The sequence below is a fragment of the Malaclemys terrapin genome, chromosome 22 (genome assembly GCF_027887155.1).
Source record: "Malaclemys terrapin pileata isolate rMalTer1 chromosome 22, rMalTer1.hap1, whole genome shotgun sequence".
Classification (NCBI taxonomy): domain Eukaryota; kingdom Metazoa; phylum Chordata; order Testudines; family Emydidae; genus Malaclemys; species Malaclemys terrapin.
This window is the reverse complement of record NC_071526.1, coordinates 10,964,500-10,988,072: the sequence shown is the minus strand read 5'-3', so window position 1 is coordinate 10,988,072 and position 23,573 is coordinate 10,964,500. Positions and strand designations below refer to the sequence as shown.

At 43.5% G+C, this 23,573-nt stretch overlaps 1 protein-coding gene across 4 annotated transcripts in view; it reads left to right on the top strand.

Moving 5' to 3' along the window:
• The window catches only part of MAN1C1 (mannosidase alpha class 1C member 1), an 87,071-nt gene extending 67,017 nt beyond the window's left edge, over positions 1–20,054 (top strand). For 3 of the 4 annotated variants that reach the window (XM_054011874.1, XM_054011875.1, XM_054011876.1), the window contains exons 7-13: positions 5,880–6,003; positions 9,016–9,109; positions 13,277–13,392; positions 13,521–13,740; positions 17,200–17,372; positions 18,549–18,664; positions 19,124–20,052. In XM_054011874.1, the coding sequence (XP_053867849.1) occupies positions 5,880–6,003; positions 9,016–9,109; positions 13,277–13,392; positions 13,521–13,740; positions 17,200–17,372; positions 18,549–18,664; positions 19,124–19,247 (967 nt within the window). In that variant the 3' untranslated portion in view covers positions 19,248–20,052. Of the gene's footprint in view, positions 1–5,879; positions 6,004–9,015; positions 9,110–13,276; positions 13,393–13,520; positions 13,741–17,199; positions 17,373–18,548; positions 18,665–19,123 lie in introns of all 4 variants that reach the window. The other variant, XM_054011877.1, reaches the window with a different exon arrangement.
• Positions 20,055–23,573: the final 3,519 nt, after the last annotated feature.

The following is a 23,573-nucleotide window of genomic DNA, read 5'->3' as shown; positions in this document are numbered from 1 at the left end:
CAGCACTAACGATGTAGGAGCAAAGATGAAAAAAGCTAAATGTATGTAGCGTGGCTATGGTGGGAACGTAACGAACAGCCTGCACTTGAAGGGTGAAAGCTCCCCAGAATGAGGAGTTGTTCAGTGGGATACAGTACATGGAGCTGTAAGTAGGAGCAGTGGGATGACCTTGAAAGAAGGGCTATTTAGTCTGAATATCGGGACAAACTTCCTACCAGTCAGATGCCAAAACCGACGGAAGGTTTTTCCTAACTAAAGCCCAGTCTCTCAACCCTTTTATTTCTACTTTTGCAACCAGGATCTGATAACTCACAGAAACCCAACAGGGTCCAGGCCCGATGAAGTTTCACAAACTCTTTTTTGGAATGTTCTTTACTGAAGTTTTGAGCACAACAAATATAAGACCTGGCATAAGGCCAGGTCAATGTAAAGGTTCTAATGAAGTGAAGAGAGAGATCATGCTGCTTCTGTTCCGATGGGCGCTACTGCCTTTTCTCCTCCACTCACTTCAGTGCCACCTCCTGCCCTTGCACTCTCGAATTCTGCAGTGGGTCTGCCCATTCCTTGTGCCATCAAGAATGCTCTGTCCAAGGTCCTAGAACATGCTGTTCATTCCAGCGGTCTACACGTCCTCTTCTGCACCATCTTTGATCTAATTCAGTCTGCCTCCACACTCTGTTCCAGAAAAATTATTGTCCAGAGTTACTAATGGCCTTCTCCTCTCTAAGGTCAAGGAGAGGTTCTTGATAGCTCTGCTTTTGACACTGTTGATCACCCTTTCTTTAGCTTTTTCTCCTTTCTTTGCCTTCATAACTCTGCTCTCCTTATTCTCCTCCCACCTTGCTGGATGCTCCTTCAGCATCTCCTTTGGGTGCTGATCACTCTTCCCTTGTCTGTTGAGATCCCTCAGGTTCTGTGCTCGTTATCCCTCCCCCACCCCCTTCTAGCGTCATTTCTCTCTTAGAGATCTCATCCATTTCCACGGGTTTCTCTACATAGACCATTCCCATAACTTGCTCTCTAGCGCCAACCTCTCCCTTTCTGTCTCTAATGTCTCCCCCTGGATGTTCCTCCATAATGTCAAGCTCACTCTTTCTGATACTGAACTTCCAGATCCCTCTCCTATGCTCCTCCTTCTCTATTATTAACAACTTCCACCATCTTTCCCATGTCCCAGGTTTGTCACCTCAGTGCAGTCTTCAATTCTTCTCTTTCCTTTCCCCCCCATGATCAGACCCTTCCTAAATCCTGCAACTCCTACCTCTTCAATAGCACCAAAATCCATCCTTTCATCTCTATTCCCACCATTGAAACCCAGGCCCATGCCTTGATCGTCTCGATTATTGGAATATTCTCCTTTCTGGCCCTCCATCCTTCCCTTCTCCCCCCTCAAGTGAGTCCCCACACTCCCTCCAATCCCCTTTCCTTATTGATCCCTTGGTCTCTTTTTTTGCACTCCAGACTTCCTGCTTTGTCTTCTGCTGCCTTCTGGGCTTTTCCTGTTCCCTGCCTGCCAGACGCCAATCCCCCCTTCACCTCTGTGCTCAAACCCACTGCTTCCAAAACCCCATCCTTCCCTTTAAGCAATAATCTCTCTAAGTGATTAGCCTGTATCTTGACTTGTGTGTTTGTTTCTTTCCTACTTTGGCATTTCGGGGCAAGGGCTGTGTCTTAGTCTCTGTTTGCAAAGCTCTGTGGAAATGCCAAGCTCGATACTAAAAGACTTTTGATCATTATTAAATACCAGTATGTGTTTTTTGGAATAAGGTTACTATTAGAGCTGCATGTCTTCCCTTACCTTAAAGGCTAGTGTCATCATCAAGTCTTTGGAAGGAATGTTTCTCGGCTGTTAGGAGAGAAGCTAACGAGGAAGACCAAGTCCATTTGAGCTCTAGTGCTAGAACATGGTTTCTGCAGAGTGCCACTTCCTGCTTGTCTTCAATCCAGAGGGATGGCGAAGGTGGAGTCTGTTTCTATATGATGGTGCTTCTTCGTTTGATCAACAAACCTCTCCCTAGGTCCTACTTCAAGTCCTTGGTGGACCAACCCTTAGCAGCCTTTCAGCCAACAGTCTACACAAAGCATTTGGGATGGAGATTTTCAGGGCTATTTGTTTCAACTCCTGTCAGCTAGGAGTACTTCTGTCATAACCAGCACAGTCTTTAGCCTTGTCCAGTTGATTCAGAACATATCTAGTTTGAAGCAGCTGTCCCATAGCTCAGTGGTTTGAGCATTGGCCTGCTAAACCCAGGGTTGTGAGTTCAATCCTTGAGGGGGCCACTTGGGGATCTGGGGCAAAATCAGTACTTGGTCCTGCTAGTGAAGGCAGGGGGCTGGACTCAATGAGCTTTCAAGGTCCCTTCCAGTTCTAGGAGATGGGATATCTCCATTAATTATTATTATTAGGTTAACTGCACCTGTGTTCCTCTTACTGGTCCACCAAAGACACCCACTCTCAACCTTTCTCAGCTGTCACCTGTCTTAGGTGGAGACATGCATCTCACTCCCTCTGGACCAGGGTATTTCTAGGCTGCACGACCCCCTGCCTACACTGTTATTTCCCCACTAAGCCTGACAGCCAAAATGGCCAGCGGCCAAACTTTGCGTTCCCCTCCAAGCCTATGAACAGTGTAATTGCCCACAGTTGTAAGGTACCACGCAGCTTTTCCTAAGCAAGCACGTTTATTCTTAAGGTGAAAAGCATTCCAGAGAAAACATATTAAAACAATAAAAGAATCTAAACACGTGCTAATAAGCCGACCAGAGATCATTTCCATCCCCAACATGGATTCTGGTTGGAGTCAGTCGTTCAGCCACACACAGAGATTTTCTTGTGGTGACGAGTTCATAACACCTTTTGCTCAGAACAAGAACCCCCATGAACAAGTTGGCCTGTCTTTTATATAGCGGGGGTCTTTGCTCTTGAGATTCCGGGAGCAGCTGGTCAGCAGACAATGGACCTTTCCCCAGGGCGTAGCTTCAAAAGGCTGGGGCTTTGCAGAACTGGAGATGGGGGGGCTACATTTGCGTTCACCTCCCTCAAGAGATTTCCTAACAAACCCATTTAACCAAATGTTCATTCTTGTAGTGCACATTGTTTAAAAGAGTCCTTTGAAGCTCACAGCACATCCCAGGCTTTCACTAGCTATCTCCCCCCTGGAGACATTACCCACAATCCCAAAATAATACATAAATATCTGCATTTTGAATACAATGAGGAACCTAAACTTCATTCGGTAAGGTTTGTGCAGGAAGTTGCCCTATCTGTCACAGCGGCTTATTAGGTGATTTCTGTTTGTGAGATCGTATTTTCCTATTTTTTCAATGCAGCAGTTAAAGAAAATATGATGATTAGGGTCCTAGTGGACAGATAAAGGAACACCCATGAGATCATTTAGTAGGTCATCCGTCCAACACCAGGATATAGTCTTGTATGGTAGATATAGCCGATATTAAACTAATCCTGCATTTAACCTCACTCAAAATGAGCTGGCATTTACTGTACCCTTCCTCCAAATATGGACAGTGGGATTCCTGCTGCTGAAATACAATCACTTTTGGAACAGCTGTTCTAACTGCACGCAGCAAAGTTTGCAGCCAGTTTCGGACAGAAAGAGAAGAATACTCTATCAGTTTAAATTACAGGAGGAATAGGCTGTCTGCTGAAAGGTTTGCTGCTTTTCTCTGGAGGCATAAGGAATAATTCAGCTCCTAAAAATGCTTTCTGCATTTCTCAGACAAGAGTAACATTTTTCTGGTGAAAGGTCATTAGTTTTAGCCTTTGATCGAGAGCAGAAATCCTTATCTTCTGATATAGAAGCCTTCAGGCGCCATCTAGTGTTTTCCCTCAGTTTCAGCGATGGTTCTGGCTACCCTAAAAAAGGAAGGCTCGTGATCGGAAATACGTAATATTGTCAAAATCTACCAAGAATCGTGGTAACTGAGAGCTCAAGCCTGCATCATTGCTGGAAAGAGAACCGCTGAGCTTCCCTGGCCCACCAGCCGCAGAGCTATTTTGGGATCAGTCCCTCAAGCTATAGGTCACTTTTCCTGTCTGTGTAGATTTGTGAGAGACAGAATCGCTGCAGAGAGCTGTAATTTATAGCAGTGGGTTGGGGCAGGGAAAGGGTCAAGTAAAGAGTGAGTGAGAACGTTAGTGATCAGAAAGCTCCCCCTTTGGCAATCCATTTCCACCCAGTGCGAGGCCTTATCACCCCCACGTGTATGCACTGCTGTTTACCATTAGGACACATTTCCCATTTACTCACACCGTGCTGATGCAGTAACAGAGATGGGGATTTTTTCCTTTCTGCCCGGAGTTGGCAGAACTGGAGATTAGCATAAAGAATAGTGGCTTGTGGGAGGAGGGAGAGGGGAAGGGTCTGGTGAGAGTAGATCCAAACAACCAACCAAACAAGTGTGTAACAATCAGCTTTATACAGTGTCTGCTAGCTTTCTGTGGGTGTATCTGGCCCTCCGTTCTTTGCAAGGTCAGTAAGATGAGGCCCAGGAAGTCATGGTATCTCAGAGTAGAACATTGGGCTGCATGGATATTAGAACCCAGGATGGTTTTTGTACGTGTCACGTCTGTCCCAGTGCCTGTGGGCGTTTCCCCTTCCCATGCGTTGTGCAGCGCTGTGTGCTGATTTGGTTGCTGCCCCACCCACCCATGCACTCACCCAATGGGCTAACAGCATTTTGGGCTGTATGAGTAGGGGCATTGCCAGCAGATCGAGGGACGCAATCATTCTCCTCTATTCGACATTGGTGAGGCCTCATCTGGAGTACTGTGTCCAGTTTTGGGCCCCGCACTACAAGGAGGATGTGGAAAAATTGGAAAGAATCCAGCAGAGGGTAACAAAAATGACTAGGGGGCTGGAGCACATGACTTATGAGGAGAGGCTGAGGGAACTGGGATTGTTTAGTCTGCAGAAGAGAAGAACGAGAGGGGATTTGAAAGCGGCTTTCAGCTACCTGAGAGGGGTTTCCAAAGAGGATGGATCTAGACTGTTCTCAGTGGTACCAGATGACAGAACAAGAAACAATGGTCTCTAGTTGCAGTGGGGAAGGTTAAATTGGATATTAGGACAAACTTTTTCACTAGGAGGGTGGTGAAGCACTGGAATGGGTTACCTAGGGAGGTGGTGGAATCTCCTTCCTTAGAGGTTTTTAAGGTCAGGCTTGACAAAGCCCTGGCTGGGATGATTTAGTTGGGAATTGGTCCTTCTTTGAGCAGGGGGTTGGATTAGATACCTCCTGAGGTCCCTTCCAACCCTGAGATTCTATGATTCTATGGTGTTAAATGTAGAGGCATACAAAGCATGTGAGGATGCTTTGGGGGCAAGGTGCTATATAACTGCAGATTAGAGGTAGTGCTGTACCTCAAAACTAGGCTTTCAAGCCTCCCGAACTTCCAGGAATCCGGGCCTTTGGATTAGCCCATTGTAGGGATGAGCCATCTGGGAAACCTCCATTCTCCCTCTGTGCCTTCCCGCCAATGCAGCACTTGTGTGAGTTTGCATCAAGGGGCTGGTTCAAGCCCATCTCCGTAGGAGATTGTGGTTATTTGAGATTGCCTTGTCCAGTGGACCTGCTCAGCCGGCTTATTTGCTTTGGGCCAAACCACCCCTATAAAACTAAGAACTCTTTGGTGTCAGTAATTGTTCGACACACAAGGGCCCTGTAAACCTGCGAATGTCCTTGAGCCATATTGGTTAAAAGCAAAATTCTCCACACCATTGGCATCTTGTAGGGGTTTCACACTGCAGAGCGAATGCAGGATCTGCCCAGGGGATACGGAGGGAGAGCTTTGCCCTGGGCTTGTAGAGAAACCTGCTGTGTTTGCTTGGTCATGAAGGCTCCCTATTTTGTCCTCACAGTGGCATGAGCTGGAGTTGGGGCTGGGCCTCTGCAGGAAGCAGTATCTTGGCAGAATTTGGCACCCTGCATTTAGAATTCCTGCACCTCACGGAGCTCTCCGGAAACCCAGTGTTTACAGAAAAGGCAAGTACTTAACTACTCATTCTTTAGTGAAATAATTCTTATGTACCCGTCACCCTGGCATCTGGGCTTATGATATAAAGTAGCATGTTACATGCAGCCGCCCAGAGCAGCCAGTGCAGCCAGCCATTCTTGCTCTACCGCCCCAGCTCACCAGAAGAGAAACCTTTCTGGTGACGATCCAGAGACAGACACATGACCATAAATATGTGCCTTGCGGGCTGGGGAGGTCACTAACGGGATTTGGCAGCCAGGGACTCTCCCCTGCAAATGCCTGGCCTCCAGCCTGTCAGCACAAGCACTTCAGCTGATCCCAGCCTCCAGTGGCAGAATTCCAGATGCCGTGCTGACTGTCCCACTGTAGGGTCCTTATTTCTTTACATCAAGTCAGCGTATCATGTGAGAGAATTTACTGAATAACTCGTGTACGCACCACGCCGATGAGTCTAATGACTCCTTCTGTGATGGAGTCTGGAGCACTGATTATATTTTTTAAGGACTGAGTTTCATATCTATGCACCAGTCTTGTGCATTGACCACACTCTGACCTGTCTGAGGTTCTGATGCTCCACTTGGGGTTGGAAGACTCCTAAGATTTTTTTTTTTCTATTTACATTTTTTTTTGGCCCTTCCACATTCCTGCTTCCTGCAGTGGTGATGACTGGCAGATGCCTTCATTTCTGTGTGCCTCGGTCTTAGTAAGTTGAGGCAAAAAGCTAGTCCTAAATACAGAGGCACAGGCTATATTAACCTGTCTGGTGCATCCCACAACAATAATGGTTAATAACTCTGGTATGTTAATATTAACGCACTGCAGCCGTGGAGAATTGCTACTCTAAACTGACTTTAAATGCAATGCTCCAGCCCTCAGGATTTTCGCAAAGGTCTCTTATGTGGGAAAGGTCTGACAGCTGACACATCGGATTCCTTTTGTAACTTCTAAATTTAAAATCTATGAATATTACATGTTACCTTGAGGTTGTTTTTTCAAGTGATCTTATAGTGCATGTGAGAGCAACTTAATATACTGTAGGATACTAGCTATCATTAGCTTTCCCCACATGTTCCCTGAGGAACTCACTCTGAGGGAGACAAATCACTCCAATTAGAATCAGAACCTCCCCTGTGAGTCTGATGAAAATGGATCACACCCAGAGTACCAGCGTGTGGTGAAAATACTTAGATTGTTTTCCCTGTATTTCCAGGTAAATAGCTTGAGTACAGATTGTTCGCAGGATGTTTTGCACTGCTAGCCTGCCACCCTGCTTGCTCAGTGATTTTGGGGTCAGGGAGAGAGACGCCGAATGGAAAGGGGATGTGGGAGCGTGGTAGAGAAAAGCTAACAGAGACCATGAAAAAATAATGAGAGATACAATGTCAAATAGGAGAGAGAAGCAGAAAATGAAGGAAAAGTGGAAACTGAATGGGAAAGATAAGGAAAAAATGGAAATGTGGAACGAAGAAGGGAGGCTAATAATACAAGAGGAAAATGATAACGATAAATTGCAGAAAGGAGAGAAAAAAGAGAGGGAGTGAAAGAAGAGAGAGATATAAGAAAGGAAAGTGGGTGGGGTGGGAAGGAGAGCTGAGTGAGGGACTGAAGGGCAGATGTGTGCCAAAAACACAAGGGGTGGGCAAAGGGGGGAGCGGGCAGTGTTTAAATCTAGGATTAATCCCAAATTCCTTGTTGTTAAATTGTGCTGTATTGGGATAGTCTGTCCCCCACATCTCCCTGGAAGTCAATCAAGTTCCCCTTTTCTGGCTGCAAACCCGGCAAACGAATTAGGGTGAGAACCTTTTCTGTAGTGGCTTCTCCCACCCTGAACATGCTCATTATATTCCACTGCAAATGTATGGGGTTAAAGATAACACCATGCGAGAGAGGAAGCACAGGAGGATATGGGCTCAGCGAGCCATCCGGAGGGAAATGACTTCAGAGGAGCAAATCAACTCATTAGCATGCAGCTTGGGACCCGGTGTGATTTTTAATGGGAATAATGTCCATCTGTGTCTTTATTCAAACAGGTCATTAATGTGCCATGCTACTAAACTTCAGTAAACGTCGGGCAGCATGATCACTTCCTTGGAAACACTGACTTAAATCTGCGTGGCCAGCATTTGGCATATAAATTGTCTAATTGTCTAAAAGGTTTAGAGTATATAAGCTGCTGTGTAGGTTACAATGGAATATATATACTGCAGACAATTTATTTTCAGCCGTTACATAAAAGTCCTGTAGTGTTTAGTAGGGTTGAAACCAACAGAGGCTCTGTTGGAATTACGTGGGGCTGTTCTAGGAATTAAAGGCTCTGATTCAACAAGGTATTTAAGCACATGCCTACATTTAAGTATGGGAGCAGTCCCATTGAATTCAAAGTTAAGCAAGTGCTTATGTACCTTGTGGAATTGGGACGTAGGTGAGACTCTAGAAATTATTCTAAAAAGCTATAGAATTTAATAACAAATATTACCCCCTGGGCCTCAGAATTCCTATAGAAAGGCCACTCTCTTGAGGACCCTTCCCTAAGGGATATGATAGTTTTCATTTCCCAGTCCTGAAACAATAGCAGCATTTACAATAAATGACACTGTCCTTGGACCATTGCTTGTCCAACTGGATGTTAAAACCAATAGGGAAAAAATGGTTCTCATTAAACTCTGAGGATAGACAAGAAGCAATGGGCTTAAATTGCAGCAAGAAGGTTTAGGTTGGAGATTAGGAAAAACTTCCTTACTGTCAGGGTGGTTAAGCACTGGAATAAATTGCCTAGGGAGGTTGTGGAATCTCCATCATTGGAAGTTTTTAAGAGCAGGTTAGACCAACACCGGTTAGGAATGGTCTAGTTATTACTTAGTCCTGCCTTGGGTGCAGGGAACAGGACTAGATGACGTCTCGAGGTCCCTTCCAGTCCTATGATTCTAATTGCAACGTTTCACTAGTTTCACTTATAGTGCAGAAATGTTGGATTTCTTAGTGGAAAAATAGAAAGTGTCTTGTCCGTTTCCTCTTTGTAGGTGATGAACATCCGCAAAGTCCTGAACAGAATTGAGAAACCGCAGGGCCTGTATCCTAACTTTCTCAGCCCGGTCACTGGGAACTGGGTACAGCGTAAGTATCGCTCTCTCATTCCGAGCTGTGCTCAGGAAATGCTACTGATGCATTTCAGAATTTACGCTGTTCTTTAGAAGGTGATTTGTAACTGCAAGAACAGTGAGCCAAGGAAATTTCTCATCTGCCTGATAAAAGCCCTCACTAATGCTGGGCAAGGAACTCATTAGCCATGGTGATTAGATAAAGGTAACCTTATTGAGAAGATGCGGTATAATCATCTTTCACAGGAATCTTATTCCCAGCTGAGTATCTTACCTCCAGAGTGAGGGTTAGGACCCATAGTACTACACATGGTAGGATTATGCTACATGATTCATTAAAAGTTGGCATGTCTCTTTAAGGCCCCCATCCTCTCTTCGGTGATCCCATTGTCCTCCCTGGGAGTTACACATGAAAGCTACAGGATGAGACCAAAGAGATTTGGTTAGTTACTATATTTAATGCAGCAAGTAAGAAATCACCTGGAGAAGCAGTAAGAGAGTATCAGGGGGTAGCCGTGTTAGTCTGTATCTACAAAAACAACAAAGAGTCTGGTGGCACCTTAAAGACTAACAGATTTATTTGGGCATAAGCTTTCGTGAGTAAAAACCTCACTTCTTCGGATGCATAGAGTGAAAGCTACAGATGCAGGCATTATATACAGACACATGGAGAGTAAGAGAGTGGAGTTTGAGATCCTCCCCAGAAAACAACATGGGGAATATAAGGACTGAAGGAAGCCTGCTCTGCTATCCCTCTAGCCAATCTCATACATGCACTAATGCATCCATGACTATGGTACTTGCTGTTGGATTTTCCTATTGATGCAATGAGTGGGATGCGTGTGTGTGTCTGTCTGTCTCTTGCATCACTATTAGGAATACAACACTGGTCCGGGGGAAAATACAGGTGTGCAAGAGGGAGGAACATGTGGGATCATGAGCACAGTAGAACAGTGTCTTTATTCTGATCCTGCCCCTTCCTAAGCCACTTCACCCTTCCAATATCCAGAGAAAAGGCCGGGCTGCGTCTGTTCTGTTGTTCAAAGGCAAAATCTTGCTCTCCAGTTTGTACGTCAATCCTGACGCCTATGTTCCACTTCTCCCCATTTGTGCAGAGCCCCTTCCTCTGCCCTTCCCACCCTGTTGCATTACTGGTCTGACAGCAGAATTTTACTGAAGGCATTGCTATTTACAATAAACCGGGAAGTAAAGTAGAGGCTGCTTTTAATTTGGCCTCCTCCGTGGATTCAAAATGGTCCCAATTAAGCAAAGTTCATGAAACAGTTTTTGCCTCATGTCTCTGCAACTCTGTTCGGTCCCCTGTATCACGTGTGACCTTTCTAAGCACTATATTAGTAGCGCTAATTGTAATTGACAGGGCAGTTGCACAGCTGCCATTGTATGAGACAGCTGAGAGAGCACTAGCGGTGATCAATCCCTGACCTTTAATTGCCCTAGCAACACCTCTTAACAGTAATTGACAAGGCTTGTGTTGAAAATAGTCCCAGCAAAACATCTTGAACAATTACAATTGTCCCAGTAAACCAGAACTTCAGTGAGTAAAAGGTCAGTTCCCCGGTTCGTCCCATTAATTGACTTTCTGAATCATCCCCATCCACTTGTAAGTGGCTTCACCTGTCCCTTCACATTTGTGTTCGCAGAGTTATTGCAATGTTTCCACTTCAAAAATTAATCTTACCTCCTAGTGCTACATCCTTGTGATGATATTTTCTTTAGGTCATTACCGTTTGCATCAGCATGGTACAAACCAGACAAAAGTGCTAGTCCTGCCTGCTTTGCAGCACAGAGGGGGGGGAAATAATGTGACTCACATTTGTCAGTGTTTCATTCTGATAACTGGTTGCTAATGCATCACTTCCCAAAGAGCTGCGTCCATATTCTTCTAAGTGTAAGTGACTAGATTTAAGTGTGTAGAATACCTTTCATGTATTCAGTGTTAATCCATTTTGGCCACCAATTCGGTTCCATTTAAATCCACTCACTTAATTCATTTTAGGCATCCTGCTCCCATCTTTTGTGATGCTTGTGGGGATCCCCAGAGGTTTGCTGGGGCACCACGCTGGTTAATAACTGCCCCTGTTTAGATGGTTTGGAGTGAGCTGGAGGCATAGTTGGCGCCACAGGACTAGAGAAAAATTCACCAGTTGGCTAAGCCAGGAGCTGGCTTAATGGCACCTCAAACTGCTTCTGGCAGTAGCACGTAAGCTGGCCTCGTGATCCGAATCTGATATCCAGGGAGCCGAGAGACTGCTCAGCCTAGGAACTCGCTGATGGACCTAAGAGTCAGCTGGTGGCAGATGCCAAGGTAGAGAGAGACTGTAGCTGTTGCCTGCCACAGGGACTATCATAGGTGCCAGTCTTTCATTTTCTTTCTCTTGGTTAAAGCTGTTTGCAATAAGCCCTTTTTCTTAGAATTGTCATGTTTTCCCTAAAACCAGAGCAAATGATCAGACCACCCCGATGAGAAGGAATGCTGGCGCTCTGCTAGCTTCAGTAGTTAGCTTTTGAAAATTAAAGCACAGCCTCCCTGCTGAAATTAATGGCTTGTTTACACACGGCGCCTGGGAGGCAAATTCTGGCCTTGCTTTTAACATGTGGAAAACAATTCTGCCCCAGTGCTCTTCTTTTGGTGATTGTTCTGACACGCCTAGGCTTATGCACCTTCCATTTAAAGACAATCTGAAGCCTGTACTTGTAAAATATTCTATCCTCTTTCCCGAATCTGGGTTTCGAATCTCATTGTTTTGCCATGGATTATTCTGCGGTTCATTGGCCACATACTTTATCAGAGATGTTGCTCTTCAGGTCAGTAAAATGCGTGGCTGTTGACCTCTCTTCTAGATAGGATTTAGTATTCAGAATAAACCTCAGGACTTGATATGCACACACAGAAAAGTGGAAAAACAGAATAGCTAATCCCAAAAACGTACTGTATCTACTTAATGTTTAAAATGAAATCATGCAGACATGTAGGTGGGTAACCCTGGCTAATAGGTCTAGTCCGTTCCATATTTAAATGGCTAGGAGAAGTATTTTTTCTTGCTCATTTGAAGGGTGAATTTGGCTGCTCCAAAGAAGTAGGGTTGGGTTTTCCCCCTATTGCATTTTAAAGATGCAAATCTGTCCTGCTGTTTCCCATGCTGATTCCCCCAGGCAGAAACCTGCAGCAGCGCTGTCAGACCTGCTTCCCATAGTGATGGCTTAGCATTCGCCTCTTCAGTAAGGTCATACCACTGTGTAGTCCGAGCAGGCAGCCTTGGAAATCTGATTTCCCCACAAGTAAATATTCAGTGCACATCTCCCCACCTGGCTTTATTTTTATATACCAGAAACCTAGGACTTCTGCACGCGGGCTGTATCACACTCCAGGTAGGGACTAGAAACCGCTAGTCCCCTTTAGCAGCCAGGGTGCCCTCTGCTGGCAGTTCTGTCCAATCATCCTTTTTGTGCTGCAATGCCGATATCCAATTCGTATTCTCCCCTTCTTCCGTTTGTTACACTCCCTCTCCAGGAGGAGACGAGTGAGAGGTAGGGCCACATCCTCAAAGGTAGTTAGGTGTCTAACTCCCATTATTTTCAATGAGCGTTAGGCACCTAAATATTTTGAGAATCTGGCCCGTGATGTCCAGTGGACATGCATAGTTGCAGATTCATCCATGTATGTGTCTGCTCTCAGTTTGTTAGCCCAGGATATGGTTTTTATCTCATAAACAGGAAGCGTCTTCAATTTATCATGTAAATAACCCTGGCAAGTAAAAGCTTTGAGTAGTTTTATTAAGGGTCCGTGGTAAAAGACCATTTTAACTGGCACGTGGTAAAAGACCAAATGTTTTCCTTATGGTTACACTTTCCTTCGTAATTTTCTAAACAATTTAATGCTAGCTTCCAAAAGAAAACCGAAAAGGGGGCAGAAATGAGTTAAGCTATTTAATAAGGGCGGAATTGTTCTGACTGGTAAAGCGACTGTGCATCGTAAATAGGGTGACCAGATGTCCCGATTTTATAGGGACAGTCCCGATTTTTGGGTCTTTTTCTTATATTGGATCCTATTACCCCCCACCCCCTGTCCCAATTTTTCACACTTGCTGTCTGATCACCCTAATCGTAAATCGTGTGCAAAAGTAGTTATGCAGCAATCTCTTGTTGGCTTCCACCATTGCAGATCACGTCTCCGTTGGAGGTCTGGGGGACAGCTTTTATGAATATCTGATCAAATCCTGGCTGATGTCAGACAAGAGAGACACTGACGCCAGAAAGATGTATAATGATGCACTAGAGGTAAGTTTGATTGCTTCTGCAGCTGTATTTCTTATAAGGAATATTTTGTCCAACAGAATGTTAGTCAAAGCAGTTTGTTTTTCCTTCCTGCAAGATGTGTTCAGATATTGATTTTTAATACATTTTAGGCTATAGAAAAACATTTGGTTAAAAAATCTGCCGGAGGATTGACCTACATTGCAGAATGGAGAGGTGGCATCTTGGATCACAAAATGGGCCATTTGGCTTGCTTCTCTGGTGGCATGATAGCCCTTGGAGCAGAACAAGCAGCAGAAGAGAAAAAGCAACATTATCTGGATTTAGCTGCAGAGATTACTCACACGTGTCATGAATCTTATGCACGCTCAGGTAAACATTGTGGATTAAAGTACTGCTGATAAATTACTGTGGTAGGTAAGGATTTACAGTCGCTAAAAAAATGAATCTCGCATGCGAAAGGATTGCAGTAATTCTTTGGCACTTCTGCAGCATCTTCCATCAAAATAAGAGGGCTTTTAACATTCATCTGTCCTTGCCGCACCCCTGTGAGAAAAGTCAGTATTGGTATCCCCCTTCTAGATAGGGAAACTGAGGCATAGAGAGGCTGAGTGACTTACGCAAAGTCATACAAGAAACCAGCGGCAGAGCTGGTAACTGACCAAGACCTACTGAACCCCGGTCCTGTGCTCTAATCACAAAGCCACGCTTTCTGCCTATAAAAGGAGTAATCTGTGTTCCTGTATATCAGCACTTTGAGGTATTGCCATAACAAATGGAGTAAAGCACTGATCTGCCTTTAATTCCTCCCACCATATACAACTGAAACAAGCTAAATGGGCAGTTGAGGTGTTAGAAACAGGGTGTTAGACACAGGGAATTGAGTTCTGTTATTCCTTCTTGAAACGAACCCAAACCATAAATCCCTACTGCAGCCTTCCTAAGAGAAGATTGCATAAGTCTCTCCGTATTTCCCCACATTCAGTAAAATCTTTCTCATTCACATAGTATTCTTCACAAACAACATGTGTTGAATATTTGTTTTCACAGAAGGCATTCAATGCAGGCATATAAAGACTAACCATGCTAACAACAGGACAAATGTGGCGATCCCTTGGCAAGTCACAGTTCAAGCTAGAAGTGCTTGTCTTAAATGTGGATAATGACATTCATCTCCTTTATAAAGCACTTTGAGATCCACAGATGAAAGGCATTTATAAAAGTGCCAGGTATTGGTATTATTATAGTGTGTAATTTGGCAAGATCATATAATCAAAAAGATGCTGATGATGATTCAAGGGCTGTGGTTAGCTCTACACACATCCCAGCTTCAACATGCTTGTAATTATTTGGTCTTTGTTCCTTTCTTTATGAGCATTTGTCTAGCACATCTGAGTATATGTAGTTGCAGTCTGCTGTCCAGGAGGCTCGCCTGCAATGTGCCTCTCTTTGATAACTGTTCCTTTTGATTGTTTCACGGCTTAACTGCATCAACAAGCACATATTTATGAGCTGCGTCTAGTTCATTTGCCTAAAGCAGCTCTAACAAACTTCAAGCCAAGCTGGAATTGTATTTTCAAACTCTTTCCACAGCACTTGCAGAACTGCAGCTAGGCCGTCTGAGCTAACAACCTGCAGACTGCAACTGCCTGGAGCCATTTTTCACCTTCAACTGTATCCGTCACCATCAAAAAGACCGCACTAAGCCTGCCATTAGCCGCTACCCTCCTGTTGTATCAGCCAGCTCGCAGTGTTTCAGACAGCGGCTGTGCACTTAACCTTTTCCCTGGTTCTCAGGAAACAATGCGAGTTGTTTGTGCTGTAATTTCCTTGTTCTCTCACTCTTATAACATGGCCCAGGTAGGGCAAATAAGGTGTGTAAAGAAACCAAGTGTGTATGTGAAAGATAGTCTTTTGGCTACAGCATCAGCCATGGGGCCAAGATATCTGGATTCTGTTTCCAACTCTGTCATTGGTTCGGCTTGATCTCCGGCAATCTCTGTGCCTCAATTTCCCCGTCTGTAAAATAGGGGTGATAATTTTCTAATTCATAGGGATTCTGAGAGTGTGTGTTTATTCTGATGCATCCGAAGAAGTGGGCTGTAGTCCACGAAAGCTTATGCTCTAATAAATTTGTTAGTCTCTAAGGTGCCACAAGTACTCCTGTTCTTTTTGCGGATACAGACTAACACGGCTGCTACTCTGAAACCTGTGTTTATTCTGAGATCCTCACATGGAAGGCACTTGAGAAGGACAAAGCAGTAGTAGGTTTCAGAGTAGCAGCCGTGTTAGTCTGTATCCGCAAAAAGAGCAGGAGTACTTGTGGCACCTTAGAGACTAACAGATTTATTAGAGCATAAGCTTTCGTGGACTACAGCCCACTTCTTCGGATGCATGTAGAGTGGAATAAATATTGAGGAGATATATATACACACACATACAGAGAGCATAAACAGGTGGGAGTTGTCTTACCAACTCTGAGAGGCCAATTAAGTAAGAGAAAAAAATATTTTTTTTGAAGTGATAATCAAGCTAGCCCAGTACAGACAGTTTGATAAGAAGTGTGAGAATACTTACAAGGGGAGATAGATTCAATGTTTGTAATGGCTCAGCCATTCCCAGTCCTTATTCAATCCTGAGTTGATTGTGTCTAGTTTGCATATCAATTCCAGCTCAGCAGTCTCTCGTTGGAGTCTGTTTTTGAAGTTTTTGAAAACTGTTATCATGTCCCCTCTCAGTCTTCTCTTCTCCAGACCAAACAGATCCAATTTTTTCAATCTTCCCTCATAGGTCATGTTTTCTAGACCTTTAATCATTTTTGTTGCTCTCTTCTGGACTTTCTCCAGTTTGTCCACATCCTTCCTGAAATGTGGCACCCAGAACTGGACACAATACTTCAGTAGAGGCCTTATCAGAGCAGAGTGGAAGAATTACTTCTTGTGTCTTGCTTACAACACTCCTGCTAATACATCCCAAAATGATGTTTGCTTTTTTTGCGACAGTGTTACACTGTTGACTCATATTTAGCTTATGATCCACTATGACCCCCAGATCCCTTTCCGCAGTACTCCTTCCGAGGCAGTCGTTTCCCAGTTTGTACATGTGCAGTTGATTGTTCCTTCCTGAGTAGAGTATTTTGCATTTGTCCTTTAATGATTGTTCCGTCTGGAGGGCCCAATGACCATGAAGTCAAGAAACCCCTAGCTGAGACAACATATAAACATGAGAAGCACTGGAGTATCAACAGCATGGCTAGATTGTCTCTGAATAGTTTCCTTTTCCAGGGCTCTGCTGAAGGAGCTTTTTAGCTGATGTTTCTCACTAGGGCCTGATCCGGAGAATGCTGCTCAGAGCCTCGCAACTCCTGTTGACTGCGGTGGAAGAGGTGGGGGTTGATCTGGTGTGAGAGAGAGATCTCTGAGAGCTTCCATCAGGAGTCTTAGGACCCAATTCATCCCAGGCAAAAATCCAGTGACTTCGTGCACACGCTTACACCAGGGTTGAATGTGACCCTTTGATCTTGTTGCCATGGGCCAGGCTGCTATTTTCAGAAGCCCTTTCAATTTACTTTTCGTATTTCTCCAAATATTTTACTGGACCAGATTCAGAGCTGGGCTAAGTAAGCGCATTCTTTCAGTCAGCAGAGTTGCACTTGTTTGACACCATGTCTGAACTGATACTGATGCGTTGACATGATGGATTGTTTGTTGCACCTCATAGCAAGCCTCGGCTGTATTAATGCAGCATAAAAACACCTATAAAACCTGTTAGCATCGGTTATGAATTTTTAAAGGTGATTATTATGTGTGTGGGTTTTTCTTTCTTGCTTAGATACCAAGCTTGGCCCCGAAGCTTTTCGCTTTGATTCTGGAACGGAAGCCATGGCCACCAGACTCAGCGAGCGCTATTACATACTGCGCCCTGAAGTGGTAGAAAGCTACATGTACATGTGGAGGCTGACCCATGATCCGAAATACAGACAGTGGGGTTGGGAAGTTGTAAAGGTATGAGCATCAATTACGCGGCATTAACCATTACAGAACCCTGGATTCTTACAGGCATCTTTTTCTAGGATAGGAAAAGGATAAGCGGCGTTTTAATTGTATTAGCCAATGTCATGTGTTAGCTACCGCACAGTAATATAAAGAGAAACCTAATTTGCTTTTGTCTCTTTGCGGATCCTTGAAAATGTTTGGGCTTTGTTTAAAAAAATAATAATAAACCTTACAGGGTTCGGAGGAAAAAAGAGCCGCAGGCCTCAGACTATGTACTGGCTATGAATGTGGTAATGTCAGATGGAGTGGATTGAGCCGCACGTTTGGAATTATCTAGACTCCGTGAAACCATAGTTTCATATTCTTGCAGGGTTGACTCAGCCCTGCTCGTATTAAGGTAGAGATATGAGCATCAAATACTATGTTTGGATCTTCAGAATGAGACTGTAAAAGACCAGATTTTCTCTGTGCTATGAGCAGGGCCGGCTCCAGCTTTTTTGCTGCCCCAAGCGGTGAAGCAGGGGGGGGTGGAAAAGAAAAAAAAAAAAAGATAAAGCTGCGATCAGCGGCACTTTGGCGGCAGCTCCAATGCGCCGCTTCATTCTTCAGCAGCGGGTCCTTCGCTCAGAGAGGGACTGAGGGACCCGCCGCCGAATTACCGCCAAAGACCTGGACGTGCCGCCACTTTCCATTGGCCGCCCCAAGCACCTGCTTCCTTTGCTGGCGCCTGGAGCCGGCCCTGGCTATGAGGACGTAAAAGATCCCAGAGACTTCCTGGGATGTCTTCTCACTCCCAACACTGTTTTCTAGTGTGATGTGCTTGGGGCTGCTCCTCCTCTGTGCTCCAGAGGTGGTTGCATGTCAGTGGCAGCATTCAGGCATTCAGAAAGTGTCTTGGAAAGGTGCTGTGTAAAAGCAAAGAGTTATTATTTGACACCTGTTTATATGGGGGGAGCATCAACGCCAAGCAATCAATAAGCTTTACGTTGTTTACCTTTTTCCAGCTGTTTCATTTGAACTAGCATCTTTCCTGGACTGTTGGCTAATGATCAAACTCTTCAGTGAGAGTGAAGCTGCTATAAAACCTGAATCTGATTGGTAAACCTGACTTGTAACACAGCTGATGCTGGTTAACGGATTACTCCATATAGCTGTGTGTCGCTGAGATTTCTTTTCTTTTCTCAGGCACTGGAAAAATATTGTAGAGTAGAAGCAGGCTTCTCCGGGATCCGAGATGTTTATACCACCACCCCAAACCATGACAACATGCAACAGAGTTTTTTTCTGGCAGAGACACTAAAGTAAGTGTAGCATCATGAGAAAGCGTTCAGAATAAATCTCCTCTCGGGGCACAAAAGTCTTTATGATGTGGGTCGTCTTCATGCAAAATATACAATAGCTTCATCTTAGAAAGCGTTGGGTTCCCTGCAGAGCAAACTGCGGAAGATGATGGGATACTGCAGGCTTTTGTGTCTCTTTTGCAGAACAGTTACGTAAAGCGAGGTGAACCTGTTCTGGGATCAATTTCAGCAAGTTCCCGAGTGCTCTGTCATTTTCAGCCTATGCACTGTATTTAACAGGAGTTTCGGCCAGATTCTCAGCTAAATCCGTTTAAATCAACTTAGCTCTATGGCTATCGAGCTATGCCACTTACTGCCCTGAGGATCTGGTCTTATATGTACACTTGGAATCCCATTAGAGTCTTTCTGTAATCCAACTTACCAGTTTTTCTTTTCTCTCTTCCTGCCATGTGGCTGCAGGTACCTCTATCTTCTGTTCTGTGACGATGACGTGCTGTCTCTGGAAGACTGGGTATTCAACACAGAAGCCCACCCACTGCCGGTGAACCACACGAACTTTAAAGCTAAAGCAAGCCTGCAATAATGATGCTGTTACTCAAGCTCCCTACTTCGGCGGCACTCTATAGCGGGTTACTGCATTTCCTTTCCATTAAAGGAATTAGCAATGTTCCTAAAATGGTATTTTGGGGCGCTAGTCCAATTCCGGACAGTATTATACTGGGGAGAATAAACTATGACATAAGCACCTTGTTTTCCTCTATGAGGAGATCTATTAGCCTGGTCACAAGATGTTGATTCTGGGCCATATTGTAAACAGATCATGGACATTCCTTTATACAGAGAATTTATATGAAATCCACTGACTTCGTTTTCTAGTGGCCAAAGGATTGGAAGTTTGCCATACAATAGACTTTTCCCCCCTTGTTCTTCCTTTCATTTTTCTTTTTGATTTTTGCCTTTTATATACAGTTGGATTTTATCATATTTCTAATTACAGTTTTCAATATACTGTGCTTTCTACGTGGTGTCAACATTGTAACTAAAACAACAAATGTCTGCAAAATCCTTGACCCAAATGTATTTTTATATATTTTTTCCTGTGCTCTTAAAAACACATTTCCAGTACATTGCATCACATGTAACTTTCCTTTATAATGTTTGTGTTTTTCTACTTTTATTTGGAACTAAATGTTATGAGTCACTTGTAATAAATTGCACTGCTGTAATAGTCAAATCTGTGAAATAGAATAAAAGGTCTTGTAAAATAAGTTGCATAATTGGGTTGATGTGACATTAACAGCTATCCATCCAGAACTGTCAAAGACTTGCTATATTGTCCTTGGAATGAATAGCTGACAAAAACGGTTGATTTTGAGAATAATTTACAATAAATGTTTATTTCAAGAATAATCTAGCAAGTATATAGTCAATAATTCCAACCTGCTTCAACTCTCCTAAATTGCTTATTCATTGTTCAACTGTGAGGTAGCAAGAACTCAATTAAATGTCTTATTTCCTAGTCAAAAAAAAATTCCCCATCCAAGTTTCTTCCTCATTATATTATAATTATGTCTGGGATGAAGTTACAGGAGAGAAAAAGGAGGGGAGAAAATGGAGCCAGATTCTCATACTGTTTCTGGCATTGAGAAGTACCTTACTTTGTAGGTTGTCCCATTGACTTTCAGTAGGACAGCCATGCAAAGTTCTTCAACATGATTAAGGGTACCAGAATCCGGCTCTGAGAATCACAATCCTCTGCTTCAGAACAGTTCTGGGCTCTGTTATGGGCCTGATCCTGGAAGAGGCTGAGTGCCCTCAAATTCCATTGATCGAGAACTCCGCATGATCAGCATTTTGCAGAATTGGACCTTGTGCTCACTCACATCCTTGATTGTTTGTTCCTCTCTAGTAGCTGGTCCTAGCTGTGCATCCTCCCTTTCAGTTGTCCCTCTTTAGATTTAATTGTTTCATCGACAACCTTTCCCCTGCAGCTCTGTATCATTCAGAAGCTGCCGGGTGCTTTGCATTAGACACGTTCCTCTCTCATATTGTGAAATGCTGATTCGTTTCTTCAGCAACTCGGGAAAGGAAACGCAAGTTGGAAAAGAAAAATGTGCTTTTAAATCTATGCCTGTTGAAGTCCCAAAGGGGAAGAAGATTGTCATATGAGGACTTAACCTTTATCCCAGGGATAAAGATACTGGATGGTAAGCTTGGCCCAGAGGGATGATTATTGTAAATAAGAGTCTTGGGAATGAGTCATTTTATCTGAGGGATTTTGATACTGGGAAGTAAGCTTAACCCAAGAGAATTTTTGCAGTGGATTAAGAAACGTCATGAGTAACCAAAACTCTGCCTAGCAAGGTCTTAAAAAGCATCCTTCCAACTCCCGTTAACACGGATTCCTGGCATTTCATTCAGATTGTCTAGTTTGATTTTGTTCTGGTTATTTTCCTTTCCCAACGCACAAACCGCATTTCCTTTCTGCACAAGTGTTTAAATGTTGCAGTAAAAACAAATGGTACTTCTGAGGTGAAAAAGATTTCTGGATAAAAGATTTTTCCCTCCTGAAATTCAACAGCTGCATCAAAAATAATGATCTTTCTGTTACATGCCTGTAAACGTAAAGTTTATTGATGTTTCCTTAACAAGGTGCTTTGACTGCTGCTCAACACCAGTCCCAAAGAAAAGTATTCAGTGCAAATGTCTGTCTCTAAAACCTTCTAATGATTAGCCCACAGTCCTGCAAACACTTGTGCTTCTGCTTAACTTTAGGCAAGTGAACGGTCTGTTGGAAGTCAATGGGATGACTCCCATGAACAATGTTAAGAACGTGCATTAAGATCCTAAGTTCTTTGGGGCAGAGACCGTCTTTCTGTTCTGTTTGTACTGCACCTAGCACAGTGGGGTCGTGGTCCATGAGTGGGGTTTCTCGACACTACCACAATACAGTGATCTCTGAAGGACTGGGGACTTAGATGTCTCTTGGTTCACTTTTCTCAGTACCCTTTGGATCTCATTTGGCAGGCTTTATTCAGGCAGAACTCTGACTTCAGCGGTCGTTTTTCTCGAGGAAGGAGAATTTTTCCCTTTGGGTTTCAGATGCTGTGCCTAGCAAATCTATTTCCACTTTGAGAAGAGAATTTATTTGTAATGTATTTTGTTTGTAGGATTTGTATCCTGTTTGTGTTTGATGTAGAAAAGGAACCCTTTCGTTTACATACCTTTAAGCGAAAAAAGCAATAATGATTCATTTGAATTGTTTTCAGTTCTAAACATGCCAGGAAACGCATTGGGGAAGAGGTTATGCTTTTGTCTTGCTCACCTACTTCACTCGCAGGCATGGAATAAAATAAGACACACGTTTTTAACAATGAGGGTAATTAACCATTGAAACAACTTACTAACGGGGGGAGTGAATTCTTTATCACTGGAAATTTTTAAACCAAGATTGGATGTTTTTCTAACAGTTTGATGTTCTAGCTCAAACAGGAATTAATTCAGGGAAGTCCTATGGCTTTTGTTATACAGGAGGTTAGATCAGACAATCACAGTGGTCCTGTTTGGTCTTGTAATCTCTGAATCCTGGACCCATTGGTGTCAATGGGAGTTTTGCTATAGACTTCAGTGGGGCCAGAATGTCACCCATTTGGGGTTTCTGATTTTTTACATATTTGATTAAGAAATATGGTACAACCTTGGTTTCTGAATGCAGTGGGGACCACTGAATAAATTCACATAATCAAGATTTGTGATGATCACACTAATTTTCACCGCTGGAAGATGTGACCCTATTTTATATAGCAGGAAGTTTCAGACAAATTAGACTCCAATAACTGTAAACTGTACTGCCCAGTATAAATTAACTTTACTATTGAGAAATGAGTGCTTGCGGAATGGCTGTCGATTGTTGCCTGCCTTTTACATAAACCACAGAAAGAGACAAGAAAAAGCTATTCAAAAAACAAATGTAGCTTCTTGTAACCCACATTTTATTTTTCAAGTGTTATTACATTTCCTTGGAAAGCTTTCAACAGAATTGGTTATTGAATTCCAAATCCTGGCAGTCTTTTATTTTTCCTGTATAATCTATTTGTTGATTTTTTTCAGGTTTGATAGATTGAGTTTTTGCCTCCACTGTTTTAAAGCTTCAGATGTTACAGATGGTGGGTATTGGATCACTGTATTAAGTCACCAGAGAACACTGAAAAATCAGAGAATCATAGGACTGGAAGGGACCTTGAGAGGTCATCTAGTTCAGTCCCCTGCACTTAAGGCAGGACTAAGTATTATCTAGACCATCCCTGACAGGTGTTAGTCTAACCGCTCCTAAAAATCTCCAGTGGTGGAGATTCCACAGCCTTCCTAGGCAATTTATTCCAGTGCTCAACCACCCTAACAGGAAGTTCTTCCTAATGTCCAACCTAAAATTTAAGCCCATTGCTTCTTGTTCCATCCTCAGAGATTAAGGAGAACAATTTTTCTCCCTCCTCCTTGTAACAACTATTTATGTACTTGAAAACTATCATGTCATCCCGTTTTCCCCCCTCAGTCTTCTCTTCTCCAGGCTAAAACAAACCCAATGTTTTCAATTTTCCCTCACAGGTCATGTTTTCTAGACCTTTAATCATTTTTGTTGCTCTTCTCTGGACTTTCTCCAATTTGTCCACATCTTTCCTCAAATGTAGCACCCAGAACTGGACACAATACTCCAGTTGAGGCCTAATGAGCCAAGTAGAGTGGAAGAATTACTTATTGTGTCTTGCTTACAACACTCTTGCGAATACATCCCAGAATGGTGTATGCTTTCTTTTTTGCAATAGCATTACACTGTTGACTCATATTTAGCTTATGGTCCAGTGACCCCCAGATCCCTTTCTGCAGTACTCCTTCCTAGGCAGTCATTTCT